The sequence below is a fragment of the Armigeres subalbatus genome, chromosome 2 (assembly GCF_024139115.2).
Source record: "Armigeres subalbatus isolate Guangzhou_Male chromosome 2, GZ_Asu_2, whole genome shotgun sequence".
NCBI lineage: Eukaryota > Metazoa > Arthropoda > Insecta > Diptera > Culicidae > Armigeres > Armigeres subalbatus.
The window spans coordinates 323,682,912-323,700,956 of NC_085140.1; the positions used below are offsets into that span (position 1 = coordinate 323,682,912).

General features: G+C 40.3%; 1 protein-coding gene across 2 annotated transcripts; it reads left to right on the forward strand.

Moving 5' to 3' along the window:
• The first annotated feature begins 420 nt into the window (after positions 1-420).
• Positions 421-17,516, forward strand: LOC134212701 (ovarian-specific serine/threonine-protein kinase Lok). 2 transcript variants are annotated; one of them, XM_062690786.1, is made up of 5 exons: positions 421-1,105; positions 2,007-2,164; positions 2,228-2,593; positions 2,664-2,844; positions 16,151-17,516. In XM_062690786.1, the coding sequence occupies exons 1-5, from the start codon at positions 913-915 to the stop codon at positions 16,723-16,725; spliced, it is 1,473 nt and encodes a 490-aa protein (XP_062546770.1). In that variant the 5' UTR covers positions 421-912; the 3' UTR covers positions 16,726-17,516. The 2 variants fall into 2 exon arrangements, with proteins under 2 accessions (XP_062546770.1, XP_062546771.1); XM_062690787.1 differs by having other exon boundaries at positions 426-1,054.
• The last annotated feature ends 529 nt before the right edge of the window (positions 17,517-18,045 follow it).

The window sequence follows — 18,045 nt, forward strand, 5'->3', positions numbered from 1 at the left end:
TGAAGACGACTCACAGTTGTGGTCGAAATACGTATCTGCAATGATAACGAAAATTAACTGGTGGAATTAAATGGACAGTACTTAATTCGTCTTAGACGGTTTTGAAGCTGTTTCTAGAACAAATCTAATACATTTCAATTCATGCGTTTTAATTCGCCATAATAATCATTAGGCGATAACAATACTTCCGCCTTACTAACAAGCGTTTGTTTACTTTGCTCGATAGGTAGACCGTTTGACAGTTCAATAGGTAGATTTGGCTTCACTCTTTGCGTAACTCTATATATAATAGACTCTGCTTCTTACAATATTTTTATTGTCGGTACAACAATTTTTCATCGACTGACATCGTCGATTATTTACACCGTTCCACCCTGAGTCAGCCGTTACCAAGTTTGCCGCTAATCTTTTGAGAAAGTTCGACCGTTATCATTCCTCAATCCTCGTGCACGCGCCGAAAGGACGAAGTTGCATCTTCGTTTGATTGTCCCGATCAGTTTTCGTTGATCTTGGTTCAGAATCAGAGTTGGTTGGTGTTTTAAGAAGAACTGGTAATAAAGTGCTGAATGAGGAAAATACGAAACAAGCAATAAAAAACGCGTGCAAGCTTTGATGTGATACTTGAGATCTTTTGTATTCCGGTGGTCGTTTCTTTCGTGTTTCTGCCTTTATATGAAAAAAGAAACGAAGAAGATTCCGTAGTTTGTGTTTTATTTACGCCGAATCGAGCATAATCGGAATCGCCAGACAAACATAATGGCTTCTCTGTTGTAGTTGAAAGGTAATCGGATCGAAGAAAAAAGTGATTGTTTCGGGAGTGATTTGTATATGAGTTGTTGACGGAAGTATCCAGCGGAAAAGCACAGCTTCTTTTCGAGCGCTGTCAGAAGAGGAAAACAAACTTGAGCAGCAATGGCAAACAACAAAGAGAGCACGCAGTCGAACACCCAAACGGGCACCCAGACCGGGTTGTGGAGCCAGATCGAGAGCCAACCGATGGACAGTATCGTATGGGGTCGGCTTTATGCGAAGAATCTCAAAATCAAGAGCCTTGGTACTAAAAAAGCACTTCCACTTATCTCTCGAAATGCATCCTGCAGCTATGGTACAAGAACTACATTGCGTGTTCTAGGATTTATACTTTATCAGATTATGGGCTTGTAACATGTTATTCTGACCTCTTGGAGGATAATTTTCCGGTCGATAATTTGGATAACATGTCACGAAGTCCGTAGCCTTGCCGGTTCATTAGGTTTTATGTTGTAACCCATTATGATTCATAACACTTATTTTTTAGCATTTGTTTTTACATAAACAGAATATTTAGACAGTGCCATTCCGCATCCTCGGTATTTACTCGGTCACATCTAACCAAATGATTTGATGTCTTGTACACTACTAGAAACCTACTTGTACTAACCATGCACTAAAACTTATTGGATTGGGAAGGGGCTGTTTGAAATGGAAATTGAGTGCTGTACAAACAGTTCTTTTCCCCTTGAACTGAACTAAAGTTAAGTTTAGTTTCATGGAACTAATGTAATTAACAATTTTGCAAATCTACAGATGTTGGGCAGACACATAAGATTTCGTTAGTTCCGTTTAATTTTCGTCTCTATTCTTCTATGGATTTCCTCAACCTTTTTGTTCTAATTTTGACAACCTATATCATTTTCATCAATTCATTATTTCATGAAATTTAGAAATAAATTTGATATATCCTAATACAGCTCTTGCTATAGTTGCAAATGACTGATATGCTTATTGAAAAAAATAGTAAAATATAAATTAGAAAACATATTTCTTAAAACAGTCATCTGTTTTTTATGTATCAAAAAATGCGTCAGAAATGGATCATAATGTGTTGTTTCCAGTTATTCGTTCTAATTATGCCTAATAAGATACCAGCACTTTCTATCAGTTATGTACCTTTGCACAATGTTTTAACAAAACATATCTGCAACCATTTTAAGGATTATATTATAATGCTTTTATATCTACCGCAGATCTCTCCGCGCCAGACTTTTCGGCTGGCAGAAACACAACCAATGATTTATGCATTGGCAAAGACCATCTGCCGGATAAGATTTTGAGCAGAATCTCAAATTTTCATTTTTCCATCACTAGAGATACGCTAGATTTGTCCAATCCTACATTCATTGAGGTAAGTTGAGTGTTGTTTATCGATTCTAATTTTCATAATACCATGTAATCCGCCTATCAACAGGACAAATCCCGAAACGGCACCTTCGTCAACGGTCAGCTCATTGGAATGAACAATAAAATGATCCTCAAGGATGATGATATTATAGCGCTTTCCCATCCGAGCTATAAGGCCCTGGTGTACAAGGATCTTACTCCCAGTGAAGCCAAAGGGCTCCCGAAGGAAATTCGAAACACGTACTTTGTTGGCCGAAAGCTCGGTTCCGGTGCTTGTGGAGTTGTGCACCTTGTGTATGAAACCAAAACGTGCAAACCATACGCTATGAAGCATGTGGTTAAGAACCTTCTGGGAGAATGTAGCAGACCAAAAATCACAAACGATCCCCAACGAGTGATGAACGAAGTCAACATCATGAAGGGCCTGGAACATGTTAGTACTTTATTTCTATGCAGCGGGTGTAATTAACGATGTTGAAACAACTCTTCCAATTCCATTTCAGCCTTGTGTAATAAAAATGCACGATATCGTCAACAAGGCGGATTCCGTCTTCATGGTGCTCGAATTCATGAAGGGTGGGGATCTGCTAAATAGAATCATCCAAAACAAGTACCTGCCAGAGCAAAACGCAAAGCTGTTCTTTCTCCAAATGTGCCACGCTGTGAAGTATCTGCACGCCAAAGGTAAGCGACTTGTTGGATTATAATCGACTTGCCGATCAGGTGTATGTTGAAGCTCGACCCAGGTAGATGATTGTCCGAAAATATGCAAATTTGTGTTATTTGTGCTACGAGGGATCAGTTATTAGCATAATTGCTGAAGGTCTAGTTCGTTTGTTTCTCCATGCTTTTCCTTCTCAGGGGAGCGGTACCAATGTGGAGGTACAGCAGCCATTCCCTAAATGGGGGCTAAGACAGCAGCCAAGTTAGGGGCTGATTACAAATTAAATACGGAAGAACGGGGGTCAGCTCAAGCGTTACGGTTTACACCAATGAAATGAACCTTCCATACAAAAATGTTATGACAAAATCGCCAACTTTACCGTTACGTAATACTCGAATGAACCCTTAACGAATCCCACTTTTAACTGGGTTGTATTTAGCCATTTGTTCACATAGTAACTCTTTAATCAATTTTCTCGCAACAAGTTGCATCCGACGGAATCTAAAACGTTGTTATTGAATTTCATAACTATTGCGAATCGCCAAAAATACATGGAATAACTGAAATTATTCCAGCGTCCTAAAAAAGGGACAGATGCTTTACAGTCCCAACGTCCTGTATATAAGACAGTACTTGTGAGTTGTAATGTTGATTTCTCGGGTTTAACACAATATTTCGAGATACGGTTTTCACTCAGTAGTTCCACTCGGTAGGCATATTTTGTTTTGGAATTTACTCACCATGTGGCGCATATATATCATTCGATTACTTATGTCACTGGTTTAAAACAAAATTTACGTAACTTAAAATATGAAAATTGTTGGATACCGTCGTCGGAGGTGACAATGTGTCTGGGGGTGACGATGGGTCAGCGTCCTCACCGACAGTCTGGAGGTCGGATAACAAAATCATTCAAAAAAGTCTTTTATAATTCAGTTTTCTTGTCCTCAGATACATTTAATCTATTCTACAAGCATTCTATGTAGTTGAAACAGTGACCAATTTTCATCCATTTTTTGACCCATTGTCTTCCCCGTCGACGGTACGATAACTTAAAATTTTCACTTCAAAAACCCAAGTGGTAATGATGCTTTTCACGATTCCGACTGTTGGATTCGACTTAAAGTAAAATTAGTAGTCATTCAGTTTCATTCCAAATTTTCGACCACTATTCTTGTTCGAATCTAGAGCACAATAGAACAAACTCGCTGGTTTCGCCAGCAGTGTTACATTCATGTTTTTAAAAATTTCAAATAGGGCTAACGGCTCAAACCTTGGCCCTTTATGCTACGGTTGACCACATTTATAAATCCACATATGTGTCAGTAGTATCTACTCAGCTGATCCCCGGCGATGAGCCTAGCCATTCAGCTCTTAGCTTATTTATTGAGCCATTTCACTCCCTCCTCGTTCGCGATCGCGAACAACAGTTGTGACGTTGGCAGCTGGCATTGGCGTTCCCATTCATTATAGACGCGATGGTGCACTCATGGCAATGGCGGCATGCTGCTACTTCGTGCGGCAACTTCGTTGTAGGATGTCGGCTATCCTGGTCGTCATTATTGCGACCGCACCCCACTCTGCTGCGTTCTGGCACATGCTTCGGACGATGTTGCCAATGGTAGCGTCCATTTCGCATGCCTTCAACATCGCACTTTTCTCCGTTCCGAACCAGCAGAGGCGCGGCCACGTTCCGAGGCATGGGTAGGACAAAAACTGAATCAAATCTTTTAGAATTTCAGCGACTTTCCGGATTTCAAGAGGTTTTTTTGTACATCCTCATATAACTTATAAAACTCCCTTTGACTATTATAATATTGGTCATTTGAAGATAACAAGCATAATTTTAGATTCAATACAGACATATTTCTGTCCGTGTGGGACAATCATTACATTTCCAGTGTTTATAGAACATTTATAAAAAGCATGTCTTCAAACACTTTTACGAATTCCCATAACTTATTATGGATTCCTGTAAATTTTATAAAATATTTGATGTCTTCAAGCAATTATCACAAACTTCTAGGAATTCGAACCATTCGAAATCTTCAGAAATTTCACTACGATTCAGTAAAGATTATGATTGTCCAAGCATCTGTAAGGGTGCTCAGTACTATTTACGGGTTTTCAGAAATTTCAAGAAATGTTACTCCGAATTTCAGAGTTATTTCTTTCTAACTTCTAAAATTTAGCGCAAACGTAGGTATATTTGTGATTCCTGCAGATTCCAATAACTCTTAGCAGCTTTCAAAATTCTTCTTCTCATAGGGTAACGGTACCAATAGTGGAGGTATTAGTAGATCCACAAAAGAGAATATTTTTTTAAAATTGATAATTATGGGAAATTTACTGCTTTAATGTCTTAGTCAATAGATAAACTAATAAATTTGCTAACAAAAATGAAATAGATGTCATTTAACATCAACAATTACCAAATATTGCTTGCACCACTATGGGTACACTGTTCCTTTAGTGGCGGTAAAAATTAATGTTGGTTCCTATAGTGGTGCTATCCATTGGTTTCTTATGAGACTCGCCACTATTGGTACAATTGCACCACTATAGGTGCAAGGGAGTCAATTTTGTTAAGGAAAATCATTGTTTTCAATAGTTTTTCAAGCAAAATCTTAAGGTAAGTTGCATTTAACAGGATATTTAAAGCACGACGCATCAATTGAAACCATCGTAAAATGTATAAATACGATAAATCTCATTAAAACCCCACTATTGGTGCTACCTCCACTAAGGGTACGGTTACCCTAGGCCTGCTACCAGACATGCGGACACGCTACAATCATCATAAACTGCTTCATATTCGCATATTTTCTGCAATTATTCTCTTATATCTTTGTCTAGTTTCTCAACTTTTGGAGATGAGTTCAGCAGTCTAGTGACAACCGCTTCTGCCTTATAGACAGGAGGTCTGGCATAGAATACATCACTTTTCTAAGGGAATCCTTGATCTACATTTCTGTTCATCTGACCGTGTTAACAAAATCTGCTTTCCGTGGTATTGTGGGGATGCAATGTTTTTCTCGGTCTCTAGTAGCAACAATAACTACTCACTAACATTCCTGCCCTCTCACAACTGACTACCAACCAATTATTCATTTGAATCGTAACGCCATTCACACCATTGCCAACCAGTCACGGAGAAGCAACTATTAACAAAAACAGTCAGTCTTGGCTAAGTTAAGCAAAGCTATATCTTTGTTTAGATAATTAACTTTTGATTAATTCACACTCAGCCTGTCAATTCTTATAAAATTTCAGATATTCTCTTTTCACTTTTTGGGATAAAAATTCCTCATAGACTCTAAGAAGTCTTTCGGAATTGATTTCTCCTTTACAATCCCTGAAAAACTTATACGATTGTCAGTTTAATCTCTGATAAACTTTCAAACTTTTAAACGTTTTAACGATATCTTTATAGATCTAGAAATTGGAATAGTATTGATAGTATTAGATCTTTTCGTTATCCATGTAGTATGTTCTTACCATAATCATGGGTAGGACAATGCTTCGACATGCGTACGACATGTCCTATTTGTCCCACCCACTCCTGGCGCCACTGCGAACCAGTGACATGTGAACATGATTGCGGACAGACAGGGTAAGTCGCATGTCCGAATCTATGCAGGTACCACCTGAAGCTTCCGTGACCTGTTAAGAACTGAGTCAAGCCAAAGTTTAGCTTAACATGAGCTCTGTTAATCCATGCCGACACACCTGGGACTATACGATGGGTCCACATGCCCTTAGTCGAGTTGTCCCACTCCCTCTGCCATTTGGCTACCCTTTGCTGCCTTGATATTCCTTCGGGAATTACTGGTAAATCGTCTTGATTCACCACCAGTTTGTTAGGGACCATGTCCACTTGTAGGGTATCCAATCATGGTTTGAACCAAATGGCTGGCATCAGATGAGCCGTGAAAAAAAGTTCATTTATTTCATTATAGAGACATGTTACAACTCGAGACCAATTTGCGATTAGGGCGTAACTTGTTTTGTAAACAAACATTGTTTTATTGATTCCGTAGAATGCAATAATTTTTCTCTACAACTAATTCCCCTACCTGATGAAGGAAAGCCTATTCTGTCGGATCCGTGCCTTGGTTTTCTCAGGAGATGCTTACTTTAGCAGGAATTTGCCTTCCAATGTTTCTTTACAAAATAAGTTACGCCCAAATCGCAAATCAGTCCTGAACTGCGAACTCTAGTTTATATGGAAGCTTAGTTCATTATCTTTCTAAAAACATTCTGAGTTCACATATTTTTGCTTAATTTCATTGAAAAAAAAATCAATAATTACATAACTTTGATTCGTACCATCACTCTAAAAAATCATCACGTCATATTTACGTGAAAAATCACGTATCTCGTATGTCTTGAACAAACGACGATTGTTACGTGACGTTAGTAATGCTTACCTCAAATTCACGTAACTTTTATTAAAGATCTTGGTGAATATGACTGTATACCCACGTAAACAATTTAAGTGAGATTGTGTTAGTGTGATTGCAGCTTCGGCATTTGCGGAAGACCTGCATTGCAAACAAGAATGAATGATACATAACCTAAACATAATGAAGCTTCGCGGAGGTAAGTGATATTTTCCGTACCTGCATTTTTCCTCCTTGGAAAAAATCAACGGAGGTTGGATAAAATTTATTAGAATCGTTGAAAAATGATGTGAAAGAAAAGGAAGCTGTTTGGAAGTCTAGAGCTACAGTTTTCCGGTCCTGTTAGTATAAAATTTGTAGTCTAGTCCACTACTCCTTGTAGTCTAGTTCCACTACTTTTTGGCTAATAAACAGCGGCAATATTAGCAGTTTTCGAGCAAAAAACTGGTTTTAAAATTCTTAGCGATTCTCATTGACATCATTTCTCAACAAATCTGATAAATTCTATTCAAAATCCGCCGATAACTTTGTTTTTTCTTCAACAGTGTTTCTTCAATAACTCCAAAGCGCAATGACCAATTGACGGCATTTCAATGTATCAATGCATCAACAACGTGAAAAAGATTCCCTTTTATAGGAAGTCTCTTTTCATGCTTGCATTCATTCCAAAATCACTATATTTCAATACATTTCAAAACATGTAGTGGTTACCTGCTGTCTTGTAGCTTTCACTAAAATTTCACGTAACCAGTACGACCAAATCACGTCAGGTTCACCTGATCAAACACGTAACTACTTTCAAGCTTCACGTCATTAGTACTGGAAGATCCAATCAGAGTCACCGGATAAATCACGTAACTCAAGGGAACTAAAATTTGTTCAGGTTACTTGTCATTCAGGTCAATCTTACGTGAAAAGTATGGTGGATGATAACCACATTTGTTTTCAGGTAAATATGACGTGAAGATTTTTCAGAGTGATGGTTTGAATTATTGGCAGCAGCTCCTAAATATACACTCCAAATAATCTAAACGTTGTTTCCACCTGAATTTTCAGGTACATTTTACGTGCACACGTAACTGCAAATGCTTCAGAAAATTCAGGTGAAACTTACGTGTCCGGTGAACTCTATCCAAAACTCAGGTAGAACTTACCTGATTTTCACGTAGAATGAAAATTCTATCAAAAAATCAGGTGAAAGTTACGTGAATTTCAGGTGGACAAGATCTACGTACTTTTTCAGGTGGAAACAACGTGCAGATTTTTTTGGGTGTAGGGTTAGGCGAGGCAAGATGGGTCAGGGCCTTTGTAGGAAGAATAATTTGGTTCTACTTTATTGTCACTCGATTTGATAATAAAATTTCATTTTGGTAGAATATGACAAGGTAAATTATTTTTCAGCATTGATTCTATTATGCGAAACACATTTTCTATAAAACGTGTAATCTCGTCGAGCAATCTAAAATTAAAACATTTTTAGTAATATAGTGAAAGTATTATAAGTAATGTAGGCGATGTTGTACTAACTGCATTGAAATAAATAAATTTGATCGAAAATTAGACATTCTAACACGAACTTGCAAATGGGGCAAGATATGGCAGCACATACTAAAGGACATAGTTCGTATTCAAAACATATTTTCCATTGCTGATGTAATCATTTTAAGGTTACTTTTGAACATAATGATGTTAATTTGCTATTAAAAATGTATATTTTTTGTCTTTAAAAAAGCAATACTCGGACGGCTCGTTTTCATAAGAAATTACAGGCATTTTTAAATGTAGTGCCATTTCTTAATCCGAGGCTTTAAAATCCTTTTTTATTCAATAACATCATTGGCATCAAACTCATCTATATGTGTGTAATTTAATATTGTGAATAAAAACAATATTAATTGCAGAATTTAAAGGTGACCCATCTTGCCCCGGCATTTTTTGATTGACAAAAAAATAGACTTCTACTTTAATGACTCAAAATGAAATAAAAAGTAATTTTTGTTATTTCATACCGCTGGCTTACAGATTATGAGCTATTCTTATAGATCCACGTTGAAAAGCTACATTAAAATGTTTCTATTTTGAGGCATTGAGGGTTCGCCTCAGGTAACCCATTTTGCCCCATCCTACCCTAATACTAATTACATTATTATTATTATTATTATTTATTCAGACTAAGGCCGAAGTGGCCTGTGCGGTATATAAGAGTCTCCTCCATTCGGCTCGGTCCATGGCTACACGTCGCCAACCACGTAGTCTACGGAGGGTCCGCAAGTCATCTTCCACCTGATCGATCCACCTTGCCCGCTGCGCACCTCGCCTTCTTGTGCCCGTCGGATCGTTGTCGAGAACCATTTTCACCGGGTTACTGTCCGACATTCTGGCTACGTGCCCGGCCCATCGCAGTCGTCCGATTTTCGCGGTGTGAACGATGGATGGTTCTCCCAACAGCTGATGCAATTCGTGGTTCATTCGCCTCCTCCACGTACCGTCCGCCATCTGCACCCCACCATAGATGGTACGCAGCACTTTCCTTTCGAAAACTCCAAGTGCGCGTTGGTCCTCCACGAGCATCGTCCAGGTCTCGTGTCCGTAGAGGACTACCGGTCTAATTAGCGTTTTGTAGATTGTCAGTTTGGTACGGCGGCGAACTCTATTCGATCGGAGCGTCTTGCGGAGTCCAAAGTACGTACGATTTCCAGCCACTATGCGTCTCCGAATTTCTCTGCTGGTGTCATTTTCGGCAGTCACCAGTGAGCCCAAGTACACAAATTCTTCTACCACCTCGATTTCGTCACCACCGATGCAAACTCGCGGTGGGTGGCTCACATTGTCTTCTCTTGAACCTCTTCCTATCATGTACTTCGTCTTCGACGTGTTGATGACTAGTCCGATCCGCTTAGCTTCCTCTTCAGTCTGATGTAGGCTTCCTCCATCTTCTCAAAGTTACGTGCCATAATATCTATGTCGTCGGCGAAACCAAATAGCTGGACGGACTTATTGAAAATTGTACCACTCGTGTTAATCCCTGCTCTTCGTATTACCCTTCCAAAGCGATGTTGAATAGCAAACACGAAAGACCATCACCTTGCCGTAACCCTCTGCGGGTTTCGAAGGGACTCGAGAATGCCCCTGAAACTCGAACTACGCACATCACCCGATCCATCGTCGCCTTGATCAACCGTATCAGTTTATCCGGAAAACCGTGTTCGTGCATTAGCTGCCATAGCTGGTCCCGATCGATTGTATCATATGCGGCTTTGAAGTCGATGAATAGATGATGTGTGGGCACGTTGTATTCGCGGCATTTCTGCAGTACTTGGCGAATGGCGAACACCTGGTCCGTGGTGGAGCGTTCGCCCATAAAACTCGCTTGGTACTGCCCCACGAACTCCCTTGCAGTTGGTGCTAGTCGACGGCATAACATTTGGGAGAGTACCTTGTAGGCGGCGTTCAGCAATGTGATTGCGCGGTAGTTGCTACAATCCAGCTTATCGCCCTTTTTGTAGATGGGACACACGACACCTTCCATCCACTCCTGCGGCAAAACTTCCTCCTCCCAAATCTTGGTAATGACCCAGTGCAGCGCTCTAGCCAGTGCCTCACCACCGTGTTTAAATAGCTCTCCTGGTAGTTGGTCAACCCCAGGGGCTTTGTTGTTCTTCAGCCGGCCAATCTCCTCCTGGATTTCCTGGAGATCCGGAGCCGGGAAAAGTATGTCCTGCGCGCGTTCTCCCAGGTCCATCACCATACCGCCATCTTCGTCTGCCACATCGCCATTCAGGTGTTCTTCGTAGTGCTGCCGCCACCTTTGGATCACCTCACGCTCGTTCGTAAGAAGGTTCCCGTTTATGTCCTTACACATATCAGGCTGTGGCACGTGGCCCTTACGTGAACGGTTTAACTTCTCATAGAACTTTCGTGTGTTTACAGTTGCTCCGTCTCTTCACGATCTCGTTCTTCCTGCTGGCGCTTTTTCCTCCGGAAAATCGAGTTTTGTCTGTTCCGCGCCTGTTTATACCGTGTCTCGTTCGCCCTCGTGAGGTGTTGCAGCAATCTCGCCCATGCTGCATTCTTCTCTTCCACTAACTGCTCACATTCGCCGTCATACCAGCCGTTTCTCTGATCCGGGGCACCGTGCCAAGTGCAGCAGTTGCGGTGCTACCAATGGCGGGTCGAATATCTCTCCAGCCATCTTCAAGAGACGCTGCGCCTAGCTGATCTTCCGTTGGGAGTGCCACTTCCAGCTGCTGCACGTATTCTTGGGCTAGTCTACCGTCTCGTAGCCGCCCGATATTAAGCCGCGGCGTCCGACTTCGACGCGTGTTGTACACCGTCGAGAGTTTTGAGCGCAGGCATACTGCAACGTGGTAGTGGTCGGATTCAATATTCGCACTGCGGTAAGTGCGGACGTTCGTGATGTCGGAGAAGAATTTACCGTCGATTAGAACGTGGTCGATTTGGTTTTCCGTTTCTTGGTTAGGTGATTTCCATGTGGCCTTGTGGATATTTTTGCGGGGAAAGAAGGTGCTTCGGACTACCATTCCGCGGGAGGCTGCGAAGTTTATGCATCGTTGGCCGTTGTCATTCGATACGGTGTGCAGACTATTCGGTCCGATGACCGGTCGATACATTTCCTCCCTTCCTACCTGTGCGTTCATGTCACCGATGACGATTTTAACGTCCCGCAGTGGCCATCCATCGTATGTCTGCTCCAGCTGTGCGTAGAACGCTTCTTTCTCGTCGTCAGGTCTCCCTTCGTGTGGGCAGTGCACGTTGATGATGCTATAGTTGAAGAAACGGCCTTTAATCCTCAGCTTGCACATCCTTGTGTTGATTGGCTGCCACCCAATCACGCGTTGGCGCATCTTACCCAGCACTATGAAGCCGGTTCCCAGCTCGTTGGTGGTGCCACAGCTTTGGTAGAAGGTAGCCGCTCGATGCCCGCTTTTCCACACTTTCTGTCCTGTCCAGCAAATCTCCTGCAGCGCCACGACGTCGAAGTTGCGGGGATGTAATTCATCGTAGATCATCCTGTCGCAACCTGCGAAACCTAGCGACTTGCAATTCCATGTTCCAAGCTTCCAATCGTGATCCTGTATTCGTCGCCTAGGTCTTTGCCGATTATATCGAGTCGCATTATCTCTTATATTGTTCGTAATGATTGGTTTTCTAGGCGGCTTATTGGGCCTGCGCAAACCTCCTGTCTCGTCGGAGGGCCGTCGTGTCAGGGCTGTTTAGCGTCCCACCTAACACCAGGACTTGGGCTTGTGCGCTTTGAGCGGCACACGGTCGCTTTGGTGGGGCCTACTTGCGGATACATGCAGCTTTTTATAGAGGTTTAACAGGGCCCACTGTCAAACCCCACCACATCCTAGGCAAGCCCCACAACTCGCAGATGGCCTGGGGAGGGATCGTCAAGCCCTTGGACATAGTCCCTGCTGCCCATACTAATTACATGCAAGGATGATATCGATCATTTAGTAATTTGCGTTCGATCATTTAGTAGTTTGCCAATAACTCATTTTAGAAGCTGAATTTTAAAAAGTGTTGTATGGTGGACTTCTAGTGCGAAGGTTTTTCTACAACTCTATCTAGAATGCAACTAATAACGGAGGTATAGCGCTAGTTGCAGTAACTTAAACTAAATGATTAGAAATTTGTTATCATTTAGTCTAAGTTACTGAAACCTGTGCACTAAAAGTCCACCATACAACACTTTTTGATATGTATTCAGCTTCTAAAAAGTGTTATTGACAAACTACTAAATGATCGAACGCAAATTACTAAATGATCGATTACATCTTTGATTACATGCATGAAACCTGAGAAAACCTATAGAAAAGCAAATTTGATTAACAATTTATCTTCTCGCATTAGATTAGTAACTCGAAACGTGTGAAAATCGTCAAAATTATAGATATGGAAATTGCGATTTACTTCATATTAGAAATGTAAACAAAATGCTCCAGTTAGGAGCATGCAGCGCTCCTAGCGGAGAGTAGTAGAACATGACTGCATTTACAAGTTCAAACCACGATACGTTTTAGTTCAAACCATGATCAATTTTTACCTTGTATAAATTTTAATATTCAAATTGTTTACAATTGTTTCTCAATTGTACGATGATGTCAATTGATTACAGATAAAAATGGCTTTCTTTTGATATATTCCCAACTAACAATTTTGGTGCTCAATTGATCTCACTCCTATGTCATGAAGTACGTTTTTAACGAGCTTTTTAAAATTATGCCACTGATGGGGCGGGAATTTAGCGCAAATTCAGAACTATTTCAAATCGCTTTAATTTATTATACTTAAACAATATGTACGGAAGTTTATATGAACTTTATCACTTCCAGTATACCAAAATATGCCATTCATACTGTTTTAGTTTCATTTCCTGCCAATGAGATGGTAATTTCGACCGATTTTAAAATGGTTCAAACCATGATACGCTTTTCACTAGTTCAAACCATTATTGGATACCCTACACATGCCACCTCACAAGATACGCTGCGATACGCGCTGATGAATTCCAGGTACATTATCCTATGAGTGCTCTCCACTCTCTCTCGGGCGTTGTAGTTTGCGCTCAGTACCGATCTCCGATTGTTGAAGACTATCATCTCCGTTTTATGATGCGCCAACTGTAGCTTCTTGCTGTGCAACCATTCCTCAACTAAACTGATCGAATATATTGAAATCAATTCGACGTCCTCGATGGACTATCCATACACGAATATGGTTACGACATCGGCGAATCCCACTAACTTGACACCTGGCGAGAGCTTCAACCTCTGCACGCCATCGTATACATCACGTTCCAAAGCAATAGACCCAGAATTGATCCCTGTGAGACATTGGCATGATGGAACCGCTAGCCAAGCCTTCTTCTGTCTCGTAGGTCAATACTCGATCCTGAAAGTAGACGTTGTTGTAATACTGAACGTAGTTGACCTGGTAGACCAACTGATCTGAACTCCTCAACAGTTTGAAAAACTTAGAACAACTAGTTGAGGCATGATTGAATTGCATGTTATACACAAAGGCCCTATGGACTTAGAACACCTGGTTTATGCATGATTGAATTTCAAATTACACTTAAAGGTTCAATGGACATGTGTGGGCTTGATGGGTTTTCGTCGTTGTGGTACAGGGCATAGTTGACCTGTTAGACTCATTGATCTGAACTCCGAAACAGTTTGGAAAACTTAGAACACCTGGTAGAGACATTATTGAACTGCAATTGTGCTCACAAAGGCCCTGTGGACAACTGTGGGCTTAATGGGTTCACGTCGTTGTGATACAGGGCGTATTTGACCTGGTAGACCAATTAATCTGAACTACGAAACAGTTTGGAGAACTTAGAACACCTGTTAGAGGAATGATTGAACTGCAAGTTATACCACACAGGCTCTGTGGACATGTGTGGGCTTAATGGGTGGACGGCGATGTGTTACAGAACGTAGTTGACCTGGTAGATCAATTGATCTGAACTCCAGAACGATTTGAAAAATCTGGAATTTCTGTAGGAATATTATTTGTAATACGTTATCTGTCCCCTTGTAAATAATTTTTGAACACATTTATAAAAAAAACCGGTTCAAGATCGTTTGAGAAATAGCTAAAATATAGTCAGTTTGAGTGCTGTTTTGTTTTGTTTTCCAACATAGTAGACCCTTCTAAAGGTATCTAGGGATGTTTAAAAAGTGTATGTGACATTTCCTTATGGAATGATAGTGAACTATGCTAAATTATATTGCGTAACCCGAATTTCACTATTTTTTGATTGGCAGCGAACTGACTCACGTTTTATGTATTTTTACGGATAGTCAAGCGGTACTCAAAGCATTGAGTAGCTTACACGTCTAAGAATGCGTTCTTTCATTGCGAAAGGTGTCCCAAGAGAACTCCGTAATTCTGTATTGGGTTTTAGGACATTGTGGCATTGAAGGTAATAAAACGGCAAACGAGTTTGGGAAACACGGTTCAAACACACAGTTTTAGACCCAAAACCTTTCTGCGGTATATCATACTGTGCCAAAAAAATTTAATTGAAATCTTTGGAAGCACAAAGGTTTATGACCAACTGATTGGTCGCCAAAACCAATCAAAGAGATTTATAATTCCCAATGTTTCAGTAACCAAAAAGTTCATGGAGCTCAATAAGAAAGCTCTTTGCACATTTACTAGCCTAATAACCTAACATTACCCGAGTAGATATCATTTGAAAAATATTAGCCAGGTTCAGAATGATATTTGTCGTTACTGTAAAACATGGAACGTGAAACCTCGGAACATCTGCTTTGCAGTTGTGATGCATTATACAAGTGTAGATCTAAATTTCTAAATAGTGGCTTATTTATGCAACCAGGAGAAATTTGAACTGCAAATCCTGGAAAGGTATAGTGGGTTTTATTAATTCAATTTTGCCGGACTGAAAAACAACGCGTCTTAGGTACTCACCCAGTTTTTGTTCTGCAGCTCGGCATCCATCCGCACCCGTGCCCCAGCAAAATAAAAATTGATATCCCGGCAAAAGTGACGTTTGTTGGGTGATTTTCGGCAATTATTTGCTGATTTTCAGCAATTCTGACACTAATCTTAGCAAAAAACATGTTTGTTGGGGCACGAGTGTGCGAATCTCGGTAAAAGAATAACAAATTGTAGAGATCCCGGTAAGAAAATTAAGTATGCAGGTTGTTCACTTGAAAAATGGTGATCAACAAGATGCGAATAGTTAATAGTATCAAGGGTATACCACAAAAGTTTAACGCGATAGATGCATTGGGTCCACGCCAAAACAAAAAAAATACTGAAAAAGTCACTAAACTTTTACTTTTATTCAATTTATACTTAAGATCTTCTGATAAACTCAGACAAACATAATCAATAAACAGTTGATGTTTTTACTCTATTTCAGATATCACCCACCGGGACTTAAAACCGGATAACATCCTACTACTGAACAACGACGAGGAAACTTTGCTGAAAGTTTCTGATTTCGGTATGAGTAAATTTGTTCAAAAAGATTCCGTACTGCGAACCCTCTGTGGCACTCCGCTATATGTGGCTCCGGAAGTGCTACTAACTGGTGGTCGAGGTTCCTACACGCCAAAAGTCGATATTTGGAGCTTGGGAGTGGTCCTGTACACCATGCTTAGCGGAACGCTTCCATTCTCGGACGAGTACGGAACGCAAGCAACCGAACAAATCAAGCGTGGTAGGTTCACGTTTCGACATCGTTCTTGGAAAACGGTTTCACCTCAGGCCAAAAAGCTTATTTACGACATCCTAACCATCGACCCGAACAGTCGACCGTCCATTGATGATATACTAAACAGTTCGTGGCTGCGCGACCAAGAGGTCATAAGGAAGGCGGAGAAGTTGATGAACGTGCGGCTGACGGGAACTAAAAAGGCATCAACGTCCGACATTGAAAACAACAACGAAAAGATTTTTGTTGAACCGCCCAAGAAGCGACAGCGCACCAAATGACTAGATTCAGGGGAAAGATTACCGAGCGCCGGGTGCGGTTCCGGCAAATTAAGAGATGAAGAAGAGACGCCCGTTCGCGTACGATTCAGAAAGTGGGTGAAACTGAAACTGAAATTTGATTAGAATCTCCCGCAGTCGTCATCATCGGAAGAGAAGAGAAACAGTAAGTAGCAAGTGAGAGCAAAACAAATTTGATAAGAATTATTTTTCCTATTGGCACTTATTCGAACGTAGCTGATAAGATAGTTTTCCATACGTTTCCTTGCCTACAAGGGATTCGGATCAAGTACGATGCTCTCTCGTTTGTGTATATATTTCGTAAACGTATTTTGTATAGCATCTGGAACATGTTTTCGTTTCAACCCACTCGGTTGCCAGTTAAACCTTTGCTCCGTGATTCGGCCTTCGTTGCGAGTCGAAAAGAGTGGTGCATTGCCCAATCCTAAACTATTGTTCGGATTGTTATTTTTATGCATGGTGAAAAAATGTCCAACATTTATTGAGTTTACAGAAAAGTAGACACTATTTTACATAAATGTAGATAAATATGAGCCTCTCCATTGTCTCAGGGAACCTCAGCATCAGAGTATAAGTTGACAACGAATATTCATTCCAAATCAGAAGCGAAAACATGTTGATCCGATGTTCGATATAGTCAGTAAGAAAATCTGTTCTTTTGATTTCCTAAAATGATGTTTTTTTGATAAACCCAAACCGTCGATAAAATGCCGTGCTATGTTCTTTTTGTAAACGTTACAAACTGTTTTGGAATAAATATATCTAAATTTGTATTCATCGTTATCACAGAATCAATAACCGTTGAGAATGCACGTAAATACAAATATAATACATTCAATAGGTTTTACCATAGCCTAAGTACAAATTGACTACCAGTAAGCATACCTACTTAGAACAAAGTAATTTTTTTAGTTGAAACATGCCATATAGTGCCTAATGTGAAAACTGTCCTGTCCTACATAAACCATCGCGTTTTTTGGTGTAGAAATTTGAGTATTACATATGTGGGAGATAGTTTGAGTTTTACGTATGTTTTTTTTTGTAAAGAGAAGAATACAGTTCATTTTTGTTTATTCTTAGCATTCACTATTGCAATTTGGTACATACGATGACTGCCATTCAAAAGTAAATCAAAATACTAATTCTTTTATTACAAATATTTTATGTTCGCCCTTCAATAATTCAAGTAAATAATACATTTTTAATCTTTTTATTGTAATTTATTATTGCTGACGAAAACCAGGCAGTTATTACTGTTTCTCAGATCAAGGAAGAATTTTTGGTCACTATTATTTAGGGCAC

Excerpts from the sequence above, each read along its gene's own strand:
- LOC134212701 (XM_062690786.1), top strand. The coding sequence starts at position 913 with ATGGCAAACAACAAAGAGAGCACGCAGTCGAACACCCAAACGGGCACC. Across the intron at positions 1,106-2,006 it reads AAATGCATCCTGCAGCTATG|ATCTCTCCGCGCCAGACTTT; the intron begins GTACAAGAACTA and ends TATCTACCGCAG. Across the intron at positions 2,165-2,227 it reads CCAATCCTACATTCATTGAG|GACAAATCCCGAAACGGCAC; the intron begins GTAAGTTGAGTG and ends GCCTATCAACAG.